The 18,433-nt window shown below is 41.9% G+C and overlaps 1 protein-coding gene across 4 annotated transcripts in view; it reads right to left on the reverse strand.

Moving 5' to 3' along the window:
• The window catches only part of FAF1 (Fas associated factor 1), a 189,686-nt gene that overhangs the window by 144,553 nt on the left and 26,700 nt on the right, over positions 1-18,433 (reverse strand). For all 4 annotated transcript variants that reach the window (XM_068163852.1, XM_068163851.1, XM_068163850.1 and 1 more), the window contains one exon: positions 586-632. In XM_068163852.1, the coding sequence (XP_068019953.1) occupies positions 586-632 (47 nt within the window). The remainder of the gene's footprint in view (positions 1-585; positions 633-18,433) is intronic.

The raw sequence follows: 18,433 nt of genomic DNA on the forward strand, positions 1-18,433 counted from the left end.
GAAACAAACAAAACCCCACCAAATAAACAAAAAGAACCCCCTACCAAACAAACAAAAGACCTCCTACACAAACCAACCACAAAAATACAAAGTTTTTGGTTTGCTTTTTTCTTTTTGGCCAGGTATGGAGAAACATGGAATAGCAGCACCTTTAAAAATGTGTAAGGAAAGAGAAAACACACAGGCAAGATCTTGTGGATTTGCCTTGCAAATTTTAACCTTTGGGGGGGAAAAAAAGAAGAAAAGAAGAAAAAAACCCATCCACCAAAAAAACAAGTCCTGATATCCAAGAAAGCATACCAAAATCTTGCCTTAGTGAAGAAACAACCTTACACAGAATGAGCCAACAACCCCAACTCATTCAGCATAAAAATTATCTCATTTAGGTAGGTGTTCAAGCTGGTCCTCCATCAGTATAGAGGGAAAAAAAATTAATATTAAATCAGTTGTGCCAAGTATAGAATTTGTGGTCCAGAAACTGCTTTATAAGGAGAATTACACCATCATCTCAGCAACCAGGAACAAAAAAGTAACTATTGCTGAGCATCATTCTCTGTGTGTACTGCTCCGGCCTTTTGTGCTTACCTTTGTAGGATGCCATTTTCTTGTGGTATTACACCATTTATAGCTGCCTGTAAACAGAAAACATATTTTGAGACAAGCATAGAGAGCAACAAAAATACATCAGACCTTCTATAACATGTTTTAAAGAGCAATTAGGTCACTTTAATATATGCCATAAAATGTGCTCCATGAAATAAAATGCATATCCAAGTGAAAACAAACATGTCCTGAAGCTCACACTCCTCTATGTGTGCAATGGATTTCCCAGGTGGAATGCATGGGAATAACTGCATGGCCCATGCTCAGTACATCTAATACTTTGTACACTTGGTACATACCTAAGGGAACATACTGCTTTCAAATACATCAAGCTGAGTGTGCACAGACCAGGCAGCCAGACAGCACGTACACAGAAAATCTAATGTTTCCCAGAAGTATCAGACCTGCACAGACCTATAAACCTGCACAGCTGCACACATATGGCATGGCACAAGCCTTGTGTGTTCATGAATTGCTGAGGTCAGAGCAAACAGCTGCTCAACAGCACACACACACACATCCATCCAGCACACCTACGCCTTCCTACAACCTGCTTCAAGCTCATACAGTACACACAAATAGCATCTAGCCTCTTAAGAGTCCTCACATGCCAAGGAATCACAGACATTACTACCCCCAAAATTCAAACAATATTCAGGTAAAAAAAGAAGCATTTTTTAAAGTAAGGTTTACATGATTAAGTATCATCCCTATGCTGTCCAGATCATCAGAATAAACAATATTAGTCATCAGTGTACCAGTACAAACCTGGCAGGCTGCATTCAGAGTTGGTCATAGAATCAATCAGGTTGAAAAAGACCTCAGAGATCATCAAGTCTAACCATGTTTGAAAGTACAGAGTTATTACCTATTAAAATATCCTGATGAATTCTATCTCATCTTAAAGTGCCTTATTTCTTAAACAGTCACAACATACCCCAGCTGCAAGTTCAAAACCCCATTTCTGACAAAGCCACCTTCTCTGCCTCTTCCAGCATTGCTCCATTCTACATTGCAGAAGTTTTTAATGCATTTCCAGCACATCTGATGCCATAAACATTTGTATGAACTTTGAAGATTATATGGAAGTCAGGGTAAAGGGAAAACTTTGAAGTAAGACTCTCTTCAACAGTATTCATAAGACAACTTATTTCAGACTCCTTTATATCACTAAAAAAAAAAAGAAATTAAATTTAAAGCTATCTTCTTGTTAGGATTTTTCAGTCCAGTTCTGGAGCCCCTATTACAAGAGGGATGTGGAGGTGCTGGAACTTGTCCAGAGAAGGGCCACAAGGATGATCAGAGGGCTGGAGCACCTCTCCTGTGAGGACAGACTGAAGGAGTTGGGGCTGTTCAGTCTGCAGAAGAGAAGGCTCCCAGGTGACCTCATTGTGGCCTTCCAGTATCTGAAGGGGGCTACAGGAAGGCTGGGGAGGGACTTCTCAGGATCTCAGCTAGTGATAGGACTAGGGGGAATGGAATGAAGCTGGAGGTGGGGAGATTCAGGCTAGATGTGAGGAGGAGGTTCTTCACCATGAGAGTGGTGAAACCCTGGAATGGGTTGTCCAGGGAGGTGGTCAAGGCCCCGTCCCTGGGGGTGTTTAAGAGCAGGCTGGATGAGGCTCTGGCCAGGCTGATCTAGTGTGGGGTGTCCCTGCCCATGGCAGAGGGGTTGGAACTAGATGATCCTTGTGGTCCCTTCCAACCCTGAATGATACTATGATACTATGATTTTTCAGATTTGAGGGGCAGTGAAAGTGATGGACACACTGTCAGCTGGTGAGGATGATTTACACATTCCACTTCTCAGCTGATTGAACTCTGTTCGGATTACTGTTAGAAGAAATGGGAGTAAAGATGTCAGAACTCTACTTCAGACTTTCAATCCTATTCAAGCAACAGGCATATAAAGTGGAATAGCACAGAAGAGAGGAATGAAAAAGAATTGGAATACAAAAACAAACCTAAAGAGAAGTAATAATAGACCTCAAAAGACTAATGCTATTTCTAGTCTTTAATGGTCTTTACAATCATTACCGTGTTCATAGGTTTGTATATGTTAGGCTTCACAGTGACATTAAGAGAGCTCATAGCTCATTCCCCCTGTCCTGTTGCTAGGCTGGAGGTTAGTAGGAAGTTTCACACAGAGAGAGTGATTGCCCATTGGAATGGGCTGCCCGAGGAGGTGGTGGAGTCACCATCACTGGAGGTGTTCAGGAGGAGACTTGACAGGGCGCTTGTTTGCATGGTTTAGTTGATTAGGTGTTGTTGGATGATGGGTTGAACACGATGATCTTGAGGGTCTCTTCCAACCTGGTTTAATCTATATTCTATTCTAGACACCCTCAGGAAATGTCCCTCTCCAGCCTTCCTGTAGGATCCCTTCAGGTACTGGAAGGCAGCTAAACGGTCTCCCTGGATTCTTCTCTTTTCTAGGCTGAAGAACTCCATCTCCCTCAGCCTATCCTCACAGCAGAGATGTTCCAGCCCGTGGATCACAGTTTCTAATATCCACTCTCATATGTCAGATATGCCTGACCTGTTGGCCAAAACACCTGTGGAATGAATGAGTGCCTGGTCCTTGGTGAAGAGGAGCATGATGATGTTTAGAATCTCCTGGATTCCATAGTACTCCAGGAGAAAAAAAGTCATATACTGCAACTCAGCTGTAGACAGTCATTATCTATCAACTTCATTCTTTACCAACCAATATTAAAAATATACAGGGCAGCCTAAATAAGTGCTTCATGAAGACAAAAATAGATGAAACCAAGATTTAAATGCTATAGTTGCCTTTTTTCTGAATGTATAAACATGACTCCTTACAATTTCCATTAAGAGTTAGAAGTACATAAAGTCAAAAGGTATTGCTGAACTTGCCTAAGTAACCATGATATTGCCCTAAGACTTGTCATGTAATTAGAAACATATATTGCATAACTAACAGTAACAGCAACAAAACCAACCCAACAGACAAAGAAAAAGGTAACAGGTATCTCTATAAACTAGAGGAACCCATGAGGCTGCATCAAATTACAGCAAAAAGAAAGCTCCCCACCAGATCAGTTTTTACATCCGTTTATTCACTGTGCATGGCAATAATCTGCAGAGCCTTTCTACCAAAGTTTATCATCAGTGGTTTCTGCAGTCATATATAGCTCTTGATCATGTTCATCTAATAAAGCTGCAGGGGAAAAAAGCGTGGGAGGTTTCGGGTTGTTTGGGTTTTTCTGGACTGGTTTCCCCCATACTTGCCAGCAGCACACATTTTGTTCCTGTTAATCAACAGGTGAAGTCGGTTGAAAAACAAAAATATCCCTTGTTTTGCATCTGTAGGGACACAGAGAGCAAATACAGGGGTTTGTATCACAGGACCTACATTAATAACGATCTGCTGGTGCAACAGAATTCACTCAGAGGGAAAAAGCTGCTTCAGCGATGAAGAAAGATAGCACAGCATTTCCACACTTATTCTGTCATAAATCACGTCTCAGAGGATTAAATCAGCTCAAACTTTTGTCTAAGACCTAGTTAGAGGGGTTAAATGGGATGGAGGCTCCAAGCTATTTTGTTTTAAACTGAGTAACTCACTTGTTCCAGACTGCAGTTTTGTAAACTTGGTGACATTTCAGAGGCACGGTAGTAAGAATAAACAGCAGCAGCATTATGTCCTTTTTTTTATTGATGGAAAGACCTCTATTAACCACACTGTAAAAATAAGAGAGTCTGGACACTGTTTGTTAAGCAAGATGGAAGACTAAAATTATGTGGACAGCAAATGGTAGCTGTGCACATGGAGATACTGCATAAATATTAAATATAGATGTCTTATAAGAGCGTGGATAAGGAGACCCTGCAAAGAACATGAGAAAAATGAATCAGCTGAAGAATAAGTTATTAAGGCAAGATCTGTTCCAGGCTGTTCTTCCCCAGTGTCAGTCCCCTCTGAGAGAGGATCAGGTCTCTATGGTTATGCAAACATTCACTGATATTAAATTTTTTGGTCTTTCCAAACAGGGATCATTTGATCATCAAAAGCAGCCTGTGTGACTAATATGTAGTAATTAAAAAGATGTATTACTCTTGAAGCATTTTTAATGACAGGTACATTCTATCTATTCATGAGTCATAACATACAAATACATCATATGTCTGGCTCAGAAGATTTCTTCAGCTTCCAATGACCTGTGGCTGAGGGTGCTACCAGGGAAGTGCGCTCCATGCTCACACTGTTCTCACACTGTACAACCACAAGTGTTCCTGCTGGGTACTGGGTACCACAGCTGCAACAGACATTTGCCTGTTCTGATGCTATCATTACTTCAACAATTGTAATAGAGATAGATTAGATAATAAAGAATAGAAAATTACAGGGGGGTCATAAGAATTTTCCCAAAGCCAAGAATCTTAGGTGTGTCTCAGTGCTAACCATACACAAACTTTACCGTAACACTGTCCAAACTTGGAAGAGAGGAATAGAAGAGATAAAATAGAATAGAATTAACCAGGCTGGAAAAGACTTTCAAGATCACTAAGTCCAACCTATCACCCAACACCATCTTATCAACTAAACCACGACACTAAGTGCCCCATCAAGTCTCTTCCTAAACAACTCCAGTGATGGTGACTCCACAACCACACTGGGCAGCACATTCCAATGGCCAATCTCACCTTCTGTGAAGAATTTCTTCCTCACATACAGCCTAAACCTCCCCTGGCGCAGCTTGAGACTGTGTCCTCTTGTTCTGGTGCTGGGTGCCTGGGAGAAGAGACCAACCCCCACCTGGCTACAACCTCCCTTCAGGTAGTTGTAGAGAGCAATAAGGTCACCCCTGAGCCTCCTCTTCTCCAGGCTGAGCAACCCCAGCTCCCTCAGCCTCTCCTCACAGGGCTGTGCTCCAAACCCCTCCCCAGCTTATTTGCCCTTCTCTGGGCATGTTCCAGCATCTCAACATCTTTCCTAAACTGAGGGGCCCAGAACTGGACACAGGACTCAAAGTGTGGTCTAACCAGGGCTGAATACAGGGCAGAATGAATTCCCTGCTCCTGCTGGCCACACTATTCCTGAGGCAGGCTAGGATGCCATGGGTGTTCATGGCCACCTGGGCACACTGCTGGCTCATGTTCAGCCTACTATCAACCAGTACCCCCAGGTACCTTTCTGCGTGGATGCTCTCCAGCCACTCTGACCCCAGCCTGTAGCACTGCATGGGGTTGTTGCGGCCAATGCGCAGAACCTGGCACTTAGATGTGTTCAATCCCATGTCATTGAACTCTACCCATCTGTCCAGCCTGGCAAGCTCCCTCTGCAGAGCCCTCCTACCCTCCAACAGATCAACTCCTGCCCCCAGCTTGGCCTCATCTGCAAATCTACTGATGATGGACTCAACCCAGCATTTAAAAGTCATATTTAGATAAATTATTTTAATCCTTAAAAGCAGGCCCACACAAAAGCGCAGTTAAAGGCTTTTGCATTGGTGAAGTGGGAGAAGATCTTGTTCCATGGCCACATCTTGTTCCCTCTCCTCCTCAGTGGGTTTGGCCAACAGATAGAGACCCAACCCCAGATACAGATCCTACAAAACTCTCCTCATTCAAACTTCTACTCCAATGAAGAGCAAGGGCTTTTACCAAGCATGACATAAAATCAGCTTTCCAAAACAGTCTATTAGGAACCACATCTCCAAGCAAAAGAAGACAGCAAGTCCAAGCAGCACAATGCTGGAAGAGCAACCCTTTCAGAAGAAGAGGCTAGAGTGATGTAAATCCTGTGCACAACTGAAAGCTGCGTAAGTCTCATGGAGATAAATAAACCTTATCAGTCAAGCACAACTAGTACATACGAATGTAACACCAAGGTCTACACACAAAACCTCCCTATAGGAGGAGATGGCATGCAAGAACATACTGTGGTTTTGAGTTGTGTAGAACAAAAAAGTGATAACCTCTATTTTGGAAACATCAGCCAGTAATTCCTCTGTTCTATCAATCCATCCTGCTTGAGGACCACTTAAGATCTATTGAATTTAAACAAATTAAACATGCTGAAATTGTAATAAAATACACTGAAAGGCCATCATGAAGCAATCCCATAATACACTAGAAAAAATATTTCTTAGGTTGTGCATTTTATTATATATTTCTGCAGCATCAACAGGGGCATTTCTACTACTCTGGTTACAATTTTAATTCCATTGCAGTTAATGACACTTCTAATTTGGGCTAAATATCGTATTTCCCCCTGAAGGACAATAATCTTGTTGCTTTAACATGATAAATTGCTTAGCCTAAAGATAAAGATCCTCAGTTTAGGAAGGATGTTGACCTGCTGGAGCGTGTCCAGAGATGGGCAAAGTTGGTGAGGGGTTTGGAACACAAGCCCTATGAGGAGAGACTGAGGGATCTGGGGTTGCTTAGCCTGGAGAAGAGGAGACTCAGGGGTGACCTTATTGCTCTCTACAACTACCTGAAGGGAGGTTGTAGCCAGGCAGATGTTGGTCTCTTCTCCCAGGCAACCAGCACCAGAACAAGAGGACACAGTCTCAGGCTGCACCAGGGGAGGTTTAGGCTGGATGTCAGGAAGAAGTTCTATACAGAGAGAGTGATTGCCCATTGGAATGGGCTGCCCAAGGAGGTGGTGGAGTCACCAACACTGGAGGTGTTCAGGAGGAGACTTGACAGGGTGCTTGGTTGCATGGTTTAGTTGATTAGGTGGTGTTGGATGATAGGTTGGACACGACGATCTTGAAGGTCTCTTCCAACCTGGTTTAATCTATTCTATTTAAAGTCCATTATATCCATTTTATACTCAAATGAAATAAATGGATGAAACTCCAAATGCTTTGTACCACGGGGAGCCAAAAAAAAAGAAACAAAATCCAAAACTGAACCAAAGTTATCCAAGGAGGAAAAACCAAATCAATTAATGATAAGGGATAACGGAAAGGATTAGTGAGACAAAACAAGCATGAAAGGGCCAACAAAGCAAAAGTGAATTTGAAATTGCTTTCAAACTATAAATCTGTGTGACAAAAGGAACACACTCTTATATACAACAGTGCAGCAGAACAGGAGAAGCACAAAGATTTAGTAGTTCCTTTTGAGCACAGAGGTATTTCTTATAATGAAACTAACCTGCAGCATCCTGCTATATGCTTAGACTTCAGTAGCAACAGTAAATGCTTTGCAATAATGTTCCCCTAACAATTTTCTTCTTGGCAAATACTAATTTGAGCTTGTGTTCTCAACTTAAGTGATAACAATGGGTAATGACTGATGTAGGCATGTCAAAACATTTGTTCTAACCTGCTGGTACTGTGATTTCAGGAAATTGGAGTTAAGTAAGGCTATGCACAGATTCTGCTTGTGATCAGTTTACAGCAATGAACAAGTAGTAAATTTGGGGGAAAACAGCAGAAGTCTTACTGACTGATGCTGTCAAAAACATACTGCAAGTATTAGCCAAATATTGCAGTCAATCTGGACTCCTAAACCAAGGGTTTGCAGAAATCAGCTGTAACAGAATCACCTCCTTCTGCCCTAAAACATCGAGATTGTATTATGCGATTCCCAAGCTGAGCAACGTGGCTTCTGTGCAGCTTTATGCAACTATCAAATCCTGCCTGTTACAGGCAAGTCTGGGTTATTCCAAACAAGAAATTCCACAAAACCTTCAGCAGAAATACCGATTATTCTAGCCCAGAGGCTTTTTACAAACAAGATAGACTATCACCTTCCTAGATACACAGCTATTTTGAAACGCTTCCACTAACAAGCAACAACTGCTATGAGTTTGATACATAAAAGAAGTATATACTCTTTGGTATGGACTTTTAAATGAATGCAATAATATTTAAAGTGAAAAATTACTAATTGTGCCCCAGCAGTAACAGAAACAACTTCTACCTTTGTTATCTTTGGCAGGTTTCTCAAGACAAAGCAATGAGTCAGCTTGTTCCTGTAGCTTGTGTTCTACTTGCTGGCACTCCCCCAGCTCTGCAAGTCTCAAAAGTATTTCCAAGTGCTAGACGTGAAGTTACACCCACAAAGTTTTTACAGAAGGCAACATTTGTCCCCATGGTGGTTAAAATTTAACCAAGAGCTGTAATTGAACTACAATGACATGTCTTCTATGCATTCTGCTTTATTTCAGCTTGCTTTCTTTACAACAAATATACTACATGAAAAGCTGCAGAACAATGGAATCTCTAATAAAGCAAAAAACAAAAAAAAAGTGTAATAATATTAACATTTCATCAAAAAATGCCACATGAATGTATAAATACAGATGATTCACTTCATCAGCAAGAGAGCACGCGTTGAAATAGCTCACAATTAGCACTCTAGATGTGGTTTCCCATTTGCCCCTATTTCTTTGGTGGCTTCAGCAAGCTTCTCCCTGTAGTTCTTACAACAGGACAAAATACACTAGGAAGCCTTTCAACAGCTAGATATGCTTCTAGAACCCTGGGGGGTGTGGGGGGGAAACAACACATTTTGCACAGTTCTTTGATTTTATATATTGTCACTGCATCATTCCTGCAAATAAAAGGGGGGTGGGGAGGAAGGGGGCAGGGAAGCGTAGAATCAACCAGATTGGAAGAGATCTCCAAGATCATCCAGTCCAACCTATTACCCAACCCTATCCAATCAGCTAGACATAGCACTAAGTGCCTCATCCAGTCTCTCCTTGAAGATCTCCAGGGACAGCAACTTCACCACCTCCCTGGGCAGCCCATTCCAATGGTAAATCACTCTCTCTGTGAAGAACTTCTTCCTAATATAGATCCTGACCATCCCCTGGCACAACTTGAGACTGTCCCCCCTCATTCTGTTGCCTGGGAGAAGAGACCGACCCCCACCTGGGTACAACCTCCCTTAAGGTAGCTGTAGACAGCAATAAGGTCTCCCCTGAGCCTCCTCTTCTCCAGGCAATCTCGATAATGAATTTATAACTGGATGCATTTTCCTCATCTAATGAAAAATAAATAATGTGAACAGATTTCTAAGAGGTTTATGGACTGCATCTATCTGAGCTGAAGGAAGGAATTCAGCAGGAATAAAGGAAAATAACTTACTCTGGACTGCACACTCAAAAATCATTGATACAGAAATGGAGAGGAGTAGACCATGATGCTACTTTGACACACATGTGTGTCTTGGCCGTAGTCATTAACATCACAACTTTTTACACTTTCCAACTTACCAGAAAGGAATGCTTGTGTTTGATATCAAAACATATTTTGTTACTCCTTAAAACATTAAGCTAGACAGCAGGAGAGTCAGATGAAACAAAAGCTATGCCTGAAAAAATATCTATGCACTGAACTCCTGCATCTCTACCCCTCTCAGTGTTTTATGCAAATGTGAGTGACAAAACTGAATTGCCTACATTGCCTACAGACTAAAGGCCCTTCACTGGAGAGCTGTAATAGCATGAAACATCTTATGCAAGACTTTTCAAATTACCCTAGCTGGAGTCATCAGACTGCCTAGTCACTAATCCCTAACAAAATAATAATTATGCAAGACTTAGCTTAGGAGTTTGGAAACCAGGAGATCCCAAGCCGAAGGATGCAACCTGAAACTTGTCTCACATCGTTCCTCCCCACACCTCTTGAGAGTCTATGCTATACTGCTGCACTGCAGCAGCCCAGGTCACAGTATCACAGTATCACTTAGGTTGGAAAGGACCTCGAGGATCATTGAGTCCAACCTATCAACACAGACCCCATGACTAGACCATGGCACCAAGTGCCACATCCAATCTCCCCTTGAACGCCTCCAGGGTCGATGACTCAACCACCTCCCTGGGCAACCGGTTCCAATGACGAATGACTCGCTCGGTGAAGAACTTCCTCCTCACCTCGAATCTGAACCTCCCCTGGCGCAGCTTGAGACCGTGTCCCCTTGTTCTGGTGCTGGTTGCCTGGGAGAAGAGGCCAACCCCCTCCTGGCTACAACCACCCCTCAGGTAGTTGTAGAGGGCAATGAGGTCACCCCTCAGCCTCCTCTTCTCCAGGCTAAACAATCCCAGCTCCCTCAGCCTCTCCTCATAGGGCTTGTGTTCAAGGCCTCTCACCAGCCTTGTAAGTCTTGTAGGGCAAATTAGGAAAAGCTTATTTAGATGAAACTAGGATAAAACTGTTAAGGTATTCAACAGTATTGTAACTAAATGCTTTTTTAAATCCTCTGGTTTGAAAGCCTGATGGGTCTATACGGATCCTGTCTTCTGGGGTAAGCTCTGTCACAAGTAAGGTTCACTTGCAAAATAGTCATGGCATTGACAGAGAAGCTGGTTGTTAGATTAAATGATTGGCTTTATTTTTCCCCTACTCATACATTCTCAGCATGACTGCATGACAATACTAATCACCTGTCAAAGCATATTTACAGGATGTATGCAATTTTCAATCCGAGAGCTTACAAATACCTCATTACCTGCCACTTCACTATTGGCATATTCCAGAAGTGTACTCTGAAATGCAAATATCTCAGGACAAATTAATGCTAAGCAAGCTTCATAGAAATTGCCAATAGAGGGGAACTAGCTTCTGAAAGCAAGCATTTGTAAAACATAAATCAGGCAGGTAATGCACACACACAGCTACAGAAATACTGTCAGGCACTACCTCAGGCGACGCTTTTGGGTTATTCTCAAAACACAAAACTCTCTATTACAAGAAACAAGACTCTTCTCCACGATGAGAAATCTAAGTTTATTTGTCACATTGCCTCATTGATCACTGTGCAAGAAATACTTAAATGAAAAAGCACATTTCTTAACTAAACAAAATCCCATCTCTTATTTAGAAAGGAGACACACAGCTTGCTACTTTACAATGTTAGAATAGAATTAACCAGGTTGGAAAAGACCTTTGAGATCATCAAGCCAATCTATCACCCAACACCATCTAATCAACTAAACCACGGCACCAAGCGCCCCATCCAGTCTCTTCCTAAACACCTCCAGTGATGGTGACTCCACCACCTCCCTGGGCAGCACACTCCAATCACAAATCTCTCTGGGAAGAATTTCTTCTTCACATCCAGCCTAAACTTCCCCTGGTGCAGCTTGAGACGGTGTCCCCTTGTTCTGGTGCCGGTTGTCTGGGAGAGGAGACCAACCTCCACCTGGCTACAACCTCCCTTCAGGTAGTTGTAGAGAGAATAATGGTCTCCCCTGAGCCCCCTCTTCCCCAGGCTAAGCAACCCCAGCTCCCTCAGCCTCTCCTCATAGGGCTTTTGCCCCAGACCTCTCACCAGGTTGTTGCCCCTGTCTGGACACGTTCCAGCAACTCAACATCCTTCCTAAACTGAGGGTCCCAGAACTGAACACAGTACTCAAGGTGTTGACAGCAAATACATAATCACAACCACTCTATTATCCTCCAGTGAATAAACACAGCCTTTTTCTATTACAGAAATTGAAATCAATACTTATAACACAAAGTGAACTATTTTAGATCAACATAATCCCTTCAGTGTCTGTAACAATACAAGTTAACCAGTACATTTGCTAAAGTTGTAGAGATGAAAGATACAAATGCCTTCACAGATACTGAAGAATTATTCCAGCTTAGCAGGAACAAAGAGGTGTTCATCTAAGACAAGTTGCCCAAGCCACAGCAGTTTTACCCTGAAGGAAAGATACATTACCCTATTCCACTTTCCTTCAATCAGCAAAGTGAGAGTTAGTCCTTTCTGATGAATCAACAAAAATGCAAAGCCTATGTAAAAGAGCACTAAAGCTATGGCTCTCAAATGGCTTCAAAAGCAAAACAAAACAAAACCAAACCTGAACCAACCAATTGAGAACCATCTGTTTTTTCATCCTCCAAAAAGGCATCCTTCAAATTCGAGGATAAAGTAAATAGAATAGGAATAGAACAAACCAGGTTGGAAGAGACCTTCAAGATCGTGTCCAACCTATCATCCAACACCACCTAATCAACTGAACCATGCAACCAAGCACCCTGTCAAGTCTCCTCCTGAACACCTCCAGTGATGGTGATTCCACCACCTCCCCAGGCAGCCCATTCCAATGGGCAATCACTCTCTCTGTGTAAAACTTCCTCCTGACCTCCAGCCTGAACCTCCCCTGGTGCAGCCTGAGACTGTGTCCTCTTGTTCTGGTGCTGCTTGCCTGGGAGAAGAGACCAACCTCTGTCTGTCTACAACCTCCCTTCAGGTAGTTGTAGAGAGCAATAAGGTCACCCCTGAGTCTCCTCTTCTCTAGGCTAAGCAGCCCCAGCTCCCTCAGCCTCTCCTCATAGGGCTTGTGTTCCAAGCCCCTCACCAACTTTGCTGCCCTGGTTCCCATAGAGCTGCAAACTGGGCATCTCTTGGCCTCAACCCATTGAACCATGGTAGACAAAAATGAGCCCTAAATACTGTTAGTCATCTACTAACTAAATGTTTTTATCATATCAATATTTTAGCAGTGCCTTGAAAATAGGAGAACAACGCTGCACAGCACCAGTTTTAAGAATAATAAGAATAACAATAACAATAAACACCCAGGTTGAAAGAGACCTTCAAGATCATCGCGTCCAACCCATCAACCAATCCAACCCACCTAAACAACTAACCCATGGCACATTTTCCACAAGGAAAGTTCAAGTCTGAGGCTGTCCAGACCTTTTTTTCCTGTGAAATAACCACCCCTTTTCAGCAGAGGAGCAATTTAAAGAAATTAAAACTGTTTTCACCAAATTCCCAAACAATCTTTCTCAGACAAGATTTTTGCCCTGATAAAGAGACGCTGTAATTTCCACAGGCACAGGGGGGAAAAGAGTTTGCGTATCTTAGCCATTCAACTTCCTTAGGACTGAAATACACTGAAGAAATCAAGAGTCCCTCTGGGTCTAGTGCAAAATTCAGCTATTATTTGTTGAGGTAAAGTACATGTTGAGGTTGTTGGGGGTTTGTTGTACCTGAATAGTTTCAGGAAAGATCCATGGGAAGCCAATAAAGTTTTGGAAGAGCAGACTACATATGAGAAAATACAACTCACTTCAAATATATCTCCACAGACAAGCCAGAGACTATCCCTTTCCCTTCTCTGACTCTTTCTTTATAGGGGGTACACTGAAAAACTTGAAATTCTTTAATATTCACACAGTCTCAGCAACTACAGCACTGATTCCAGTTTTCAAGGGTTTCTTTACAAGAGTCACAAGATATGGCAATGTTAACACGATCCAAGCAGCGTTTCTCAACCTCTTTGGAGAGAGCAAAGGGTCAGCCAAACAAGAAAACAAATCCAAAGACCACCTAAGTTATTTGGAGAGGAAAAAATAAAGACCAACCTATGTAACAAAATAATAATTCCTTGCAAAACAATCCAAAGTTTAGAACACACAAGTTAGACATTTTCTACTTTTGTTCTCCCTTTTGTACATTTGTTTCCTTGCTTGCATGTGTCAGAATGTGTACATGACATTTTTATTGGGTTTGGCTCCATGTTTTGTTGTTTCTTTCAACTGCAGTTGCTCTGCTGATCACTTTCTGATGTCTAACAGACCACTTGAAGGCAAAGGATCGAGACTGATGCAAAGAAAATGATGCTACAGGCTAGGGTCAGAGTGATGATGCTACAGGCTAGGGTCAGAGTGGCTGGAGAGCAGCCAGGCAGAGAGGGACCTGGGGGTGCTGGTTGATGGTAGGCTGAACATGAGCCAGCAGTGTGCCCAGGAAGGAGGTTGACTTGCTGGAACGAGTCCAGAGAAGGGCAACAAAGTTGGTGAGGGGTTTGGAACACAAGCCCTATGAGGAGAGGCTGAGGGAGCTGGGGCTGCCTAGCCTGGAGAAGAGGAGACTCAGGGGTGACCTTATTGTTGTCTACAACTACCTGAAGGGGGGTTGTAGACAGGCAGAGGTTGGTCTCTTCTCCCAGGCAAGCAGCACCAGAACAAGAGGACACAGTCTCAGGCTGCACCAGGGGAGGTTCAGGCTGGAGGTCAGGAGGAAGTTTTACACAGAGAGAGTGATTGCCCATTGGAATGGGCTGCCCAGGGAGGTGGTGGAATCGCCATCCCTGGAGGTGTTCATGAGGAGACTTGACAGGATGCTTGGTTGCATGGGTTAGTTGATTAGGTTGTGTTGGATGATAGGTTGGACGCGATGATCTTGAAGGTCTCTTCCAATCTGGTTTATTCTATTCTATTCTAAAAGTTCAGTTTATATCTGTGCCCTTGCTGAAGTCACGTGAAATGACTGTCACAGTGGCAATGTGTTCCTACATCATCTGAGGTATCAGCTATTGTCGTTATTAAAGGTCTCAAAGCAGTTTGGATTTGGTAGGATCATGAAGACTGGGCTACCTTGCTGCTAGCAGACGTAATCTTCCTTCTGTGAAGCACACTAATGAGGTGACAAAGCAGCACTCTTATTCTGCAAGAAAAGAACCTTACTTCCTCCACATGTATTATATTAGTGGCGGTGTTCTGGTTTACATTTAGTAGATGAATGTGCATAGAGCTATGTGGAAAGCCATACTGTGCTTACAACTGCCTATAGATCTGCACATCTCTTATGCTCTTCAATGCAGAAAACATACAAAAAGAAAACACCTGGTTTACTCAAGATGAAGACATTCAGAAGTATATAAAATGAATTACTTTATCAACCTTTTTTTTATTATTTAGCTGGCTTTCTTTGCTACCACCCAGCTGCATAAAATACGCAGCATGCACCTGAGCTTCCTCAAAGACACAAAAATGTCACTCTGGGATCTGCAAAAAGCTGGAAATAGAAGGAATAAGAAATCAAACAAGTTTTTGCAAGCAGGAATCACAAATTTAACAGAAAGTACATCAAAGATTTCCCAAGGGGATTTCCATAACCCTTGTTAGAATAGAAGCTTACACACAACCCAACTGTGTCCTACTAGGAAAGATTAATGCAGCTGGACATACAAGAAACCTGCATCTCTTGGTGAACAGGCACCATGCCCACAGGATGCCTGCACCAGTGGGATGCCACTCCACCAACATTGTGTGTCATTACCTAACTCAGAGCTTCCTTCATTAGCTCTGCTGGCAGCAGGATTCTGAATGCCGTCCAAGCAACTCAGCGCTGTCACAGCCAGCATAAACTAACGGAGCTGACGAGAACTCATTCGACAGGACACCAAGACCCAGAAAAGGACATCTGTCTAAACCAAAACTAGAAGAGCTCCTTAAACAAACCTGGGATACAGACTTCTTGTTCCCACAGGCAGATGTGACTGTTCATTTGGCCACAGAGAGAATGTCACTAACACATAGATAATGCCACATTTCTAACAGTGGAAATCCCTCAAATCTAGTTCTAATGAGAGGAGCACACCACAAACTTCTCACTAGCTCCATAATGAATGCTATCTCATGTGTGCCATATCCAGCATGCAACTCTGCAGGGGAAAAAAAAACAGGAGGTCAACAATATAGGGGACAATGGGATGAGCACAGTCACCATGATGTGCTGTCCTGGTTCTTCAGACATTGAAATACAGCCCACTTGGAATGAAACAAGAGAGCTACTAAACCTATGACAATACTGTCCCACATTTAAGGCAAATAAATGGCCATGAGCCAAACTTAAATTAATCACCTACTTTCTGGAAGCAGACCTGTTCAAATAGATCAAGAACATGTACAATGAGGTATCACATGAAAGCTTTTGCAGGGCAAATCAGTTAGAAAAGGAGACAAAAGACATCATTAGTGTATTAGTTTTTATCAACTTGTAATGAAATTTATTACACATTTTAACAAAGGAACTAAGCTGAAGGCTAGAAAATAATAAAATATACAAGTAATGGACTGTTGCTAAGTGTCAAGAGCCAGTGGCCCATTTTCTACCTAGGAATCCCATCTGAAGAGGCACCTCCAACACAAAGAAAAAAAGAACAATTGCTCAGCCCCTAGCTCAGATGGATTTTAGTATTTTTTTTTCCTCCAGTTCTCTTTTCCAAAAGAGAAAATTATATATAAGTAAATATCAATGTATAAGCAATATGAGTACTTATATTAAAAACAAACAAAAATATACCCCAAACAAAGAAACAAAACCCTCGCCCTTATCCCCCCAAAAAAACAACCCAAAACTGTCAAATCATGACTACTTTTAAGAGGTTTTAAACAGCAAGATCCAAAACCTGCTCATCTTTGGTGTATACATTCAGAAGGAGAGACTACAGTAGAGAGTTGAAGCTTCATAAAAACAGATGTTCCCAAGAAAAGGGTTTCTCTTTCCACGGCACAGAAATGCTTTGCATCAGCTGACTCTTGAAAGTTGTGTACAACAGGAAGCCCAAGTCAATACATTTCCAGGTGCACTAAACTGCTGGCTTTACTGAAGTTAGAGTGCTCTGAGCCTCTACCAGAAGACAGAATAACAAAGCCAAGCATATTAAAAATGGTTTTTAATTATTATTATTTTAATAATCATTATACACTCATCTGTAGTGAAATGAATATGGGAAAACATCCTCCCTTTCTTTTGGTGGAATTTCTTTTCTTCTTGAAGTGCTGATAAGCAGTACCTGCATTACAATGTCTGTTGTCTATGAAACAGGAGTAACAACAGATGGTCATTCTGGAAAAAGTGGAGCATTAAGTGTGCTGAATTCTGCTTTTCATTCAAAAAACCTGTTCTGATTCCCAGTACTGGACATAAGCTCACATTATGTATGAAGGATTTGAGTCTTTCATTGAAAGGTACAGGAGAGCAGGTTTCATGTGCAGATGCAAGCAAAGAGTTACCACCTATACAATAACCTCTCATATATGAAGGTCCATATTGAATAAGATCAAGAAGATTATAGATTCTTGCAAGGTATCCTTTACTTGAAATCTTTACCATCATCAGAAACATTTCAACAGACACATAGTTGGGATTTTTCATACTTTTATTGTTTTCACTCAAAGTTAAAGATACATTTATACTGTCATTCTTACCCTCAAAGGGCAAAACAGAAGGTCACAGTTTAAATGGCAAGGTACGAAACCATCAGACTTTACAATGAACACAAACTCCTAATTTCTGCTTCCTCAGGTACTAAAAATGATTGTAAATTGGCAGGGCTCAAAGAATTGACACTCAGGAAGTAATACAGCAGCAATCCTGGCAGGCTTAAGAGAGTTGGATTCATTTATTGCAGAAGGGTTTCACAAAGATGAAGGCCTGAAGAGATCAGTATATTATTTACAGTGATCTTCTGTATCTCACACATCACCTGAAACATTTCATTGCCCAGCCCATAATAAGCCTCAGAATTAGGCTACAGTGTTCTACACCAGAAAAATAACCTAAAAGCTGCTATATATGCAGCAGACCACCACAAAGGCAAGTCATATGCACAAGTGAGGAACTGGCTGATTGCAAGATTGGACTTCATAATCCCATCAAGTAATTCATATGCTGTTACTGCATACAAATTCCTCTGCAGCACTTTGATGATAAACTTGATACTGAGCACTTGAACAAAGCCTAGCAACCAAACATTTATGAAAGACAGTTTCCTATAGCACTTAAAACAGTTACAGACACAACTTGAACACTGTAAGACATATACAACTCCGAAACACTTAAATCTGATTTATTTAGTTTCAAGCCAAAGATAAATCAATGGCAGTTTATATTGTCTTAAAGTATCCCATGGAGAGGAATAGACATGAAGACTTCTAACTGGGGGCAGTCATCTTTAAATGTTCAAAAATGGGACACTGAGGTTTCAGTTCTCAACTGAAAAGATAAAAGAATTCTGATGAATTTTAGCAAAGCCTATAAATTACTATTAGAAAAACTCAACCAAGAAAGGAGTTCCTTATGCTCTGCTCAGGTT

This window comes from Melanerpes formicivorus, unplaced genomic scaffold (assembly GCF_026170545.1).
Source record: "Melanerpes formicivorus ecotype bairdi unplaced genomic scaffold, bMelFor1.0.p_v2 SCAF_75, whole genome shotgun sequence".
Classification (NCBI taxonomy): Eukaryota; Metazoa; Chordata; class Aves; order Piciformes; family Picidae; genus Melanerpes; species Melanerpes formicivorus.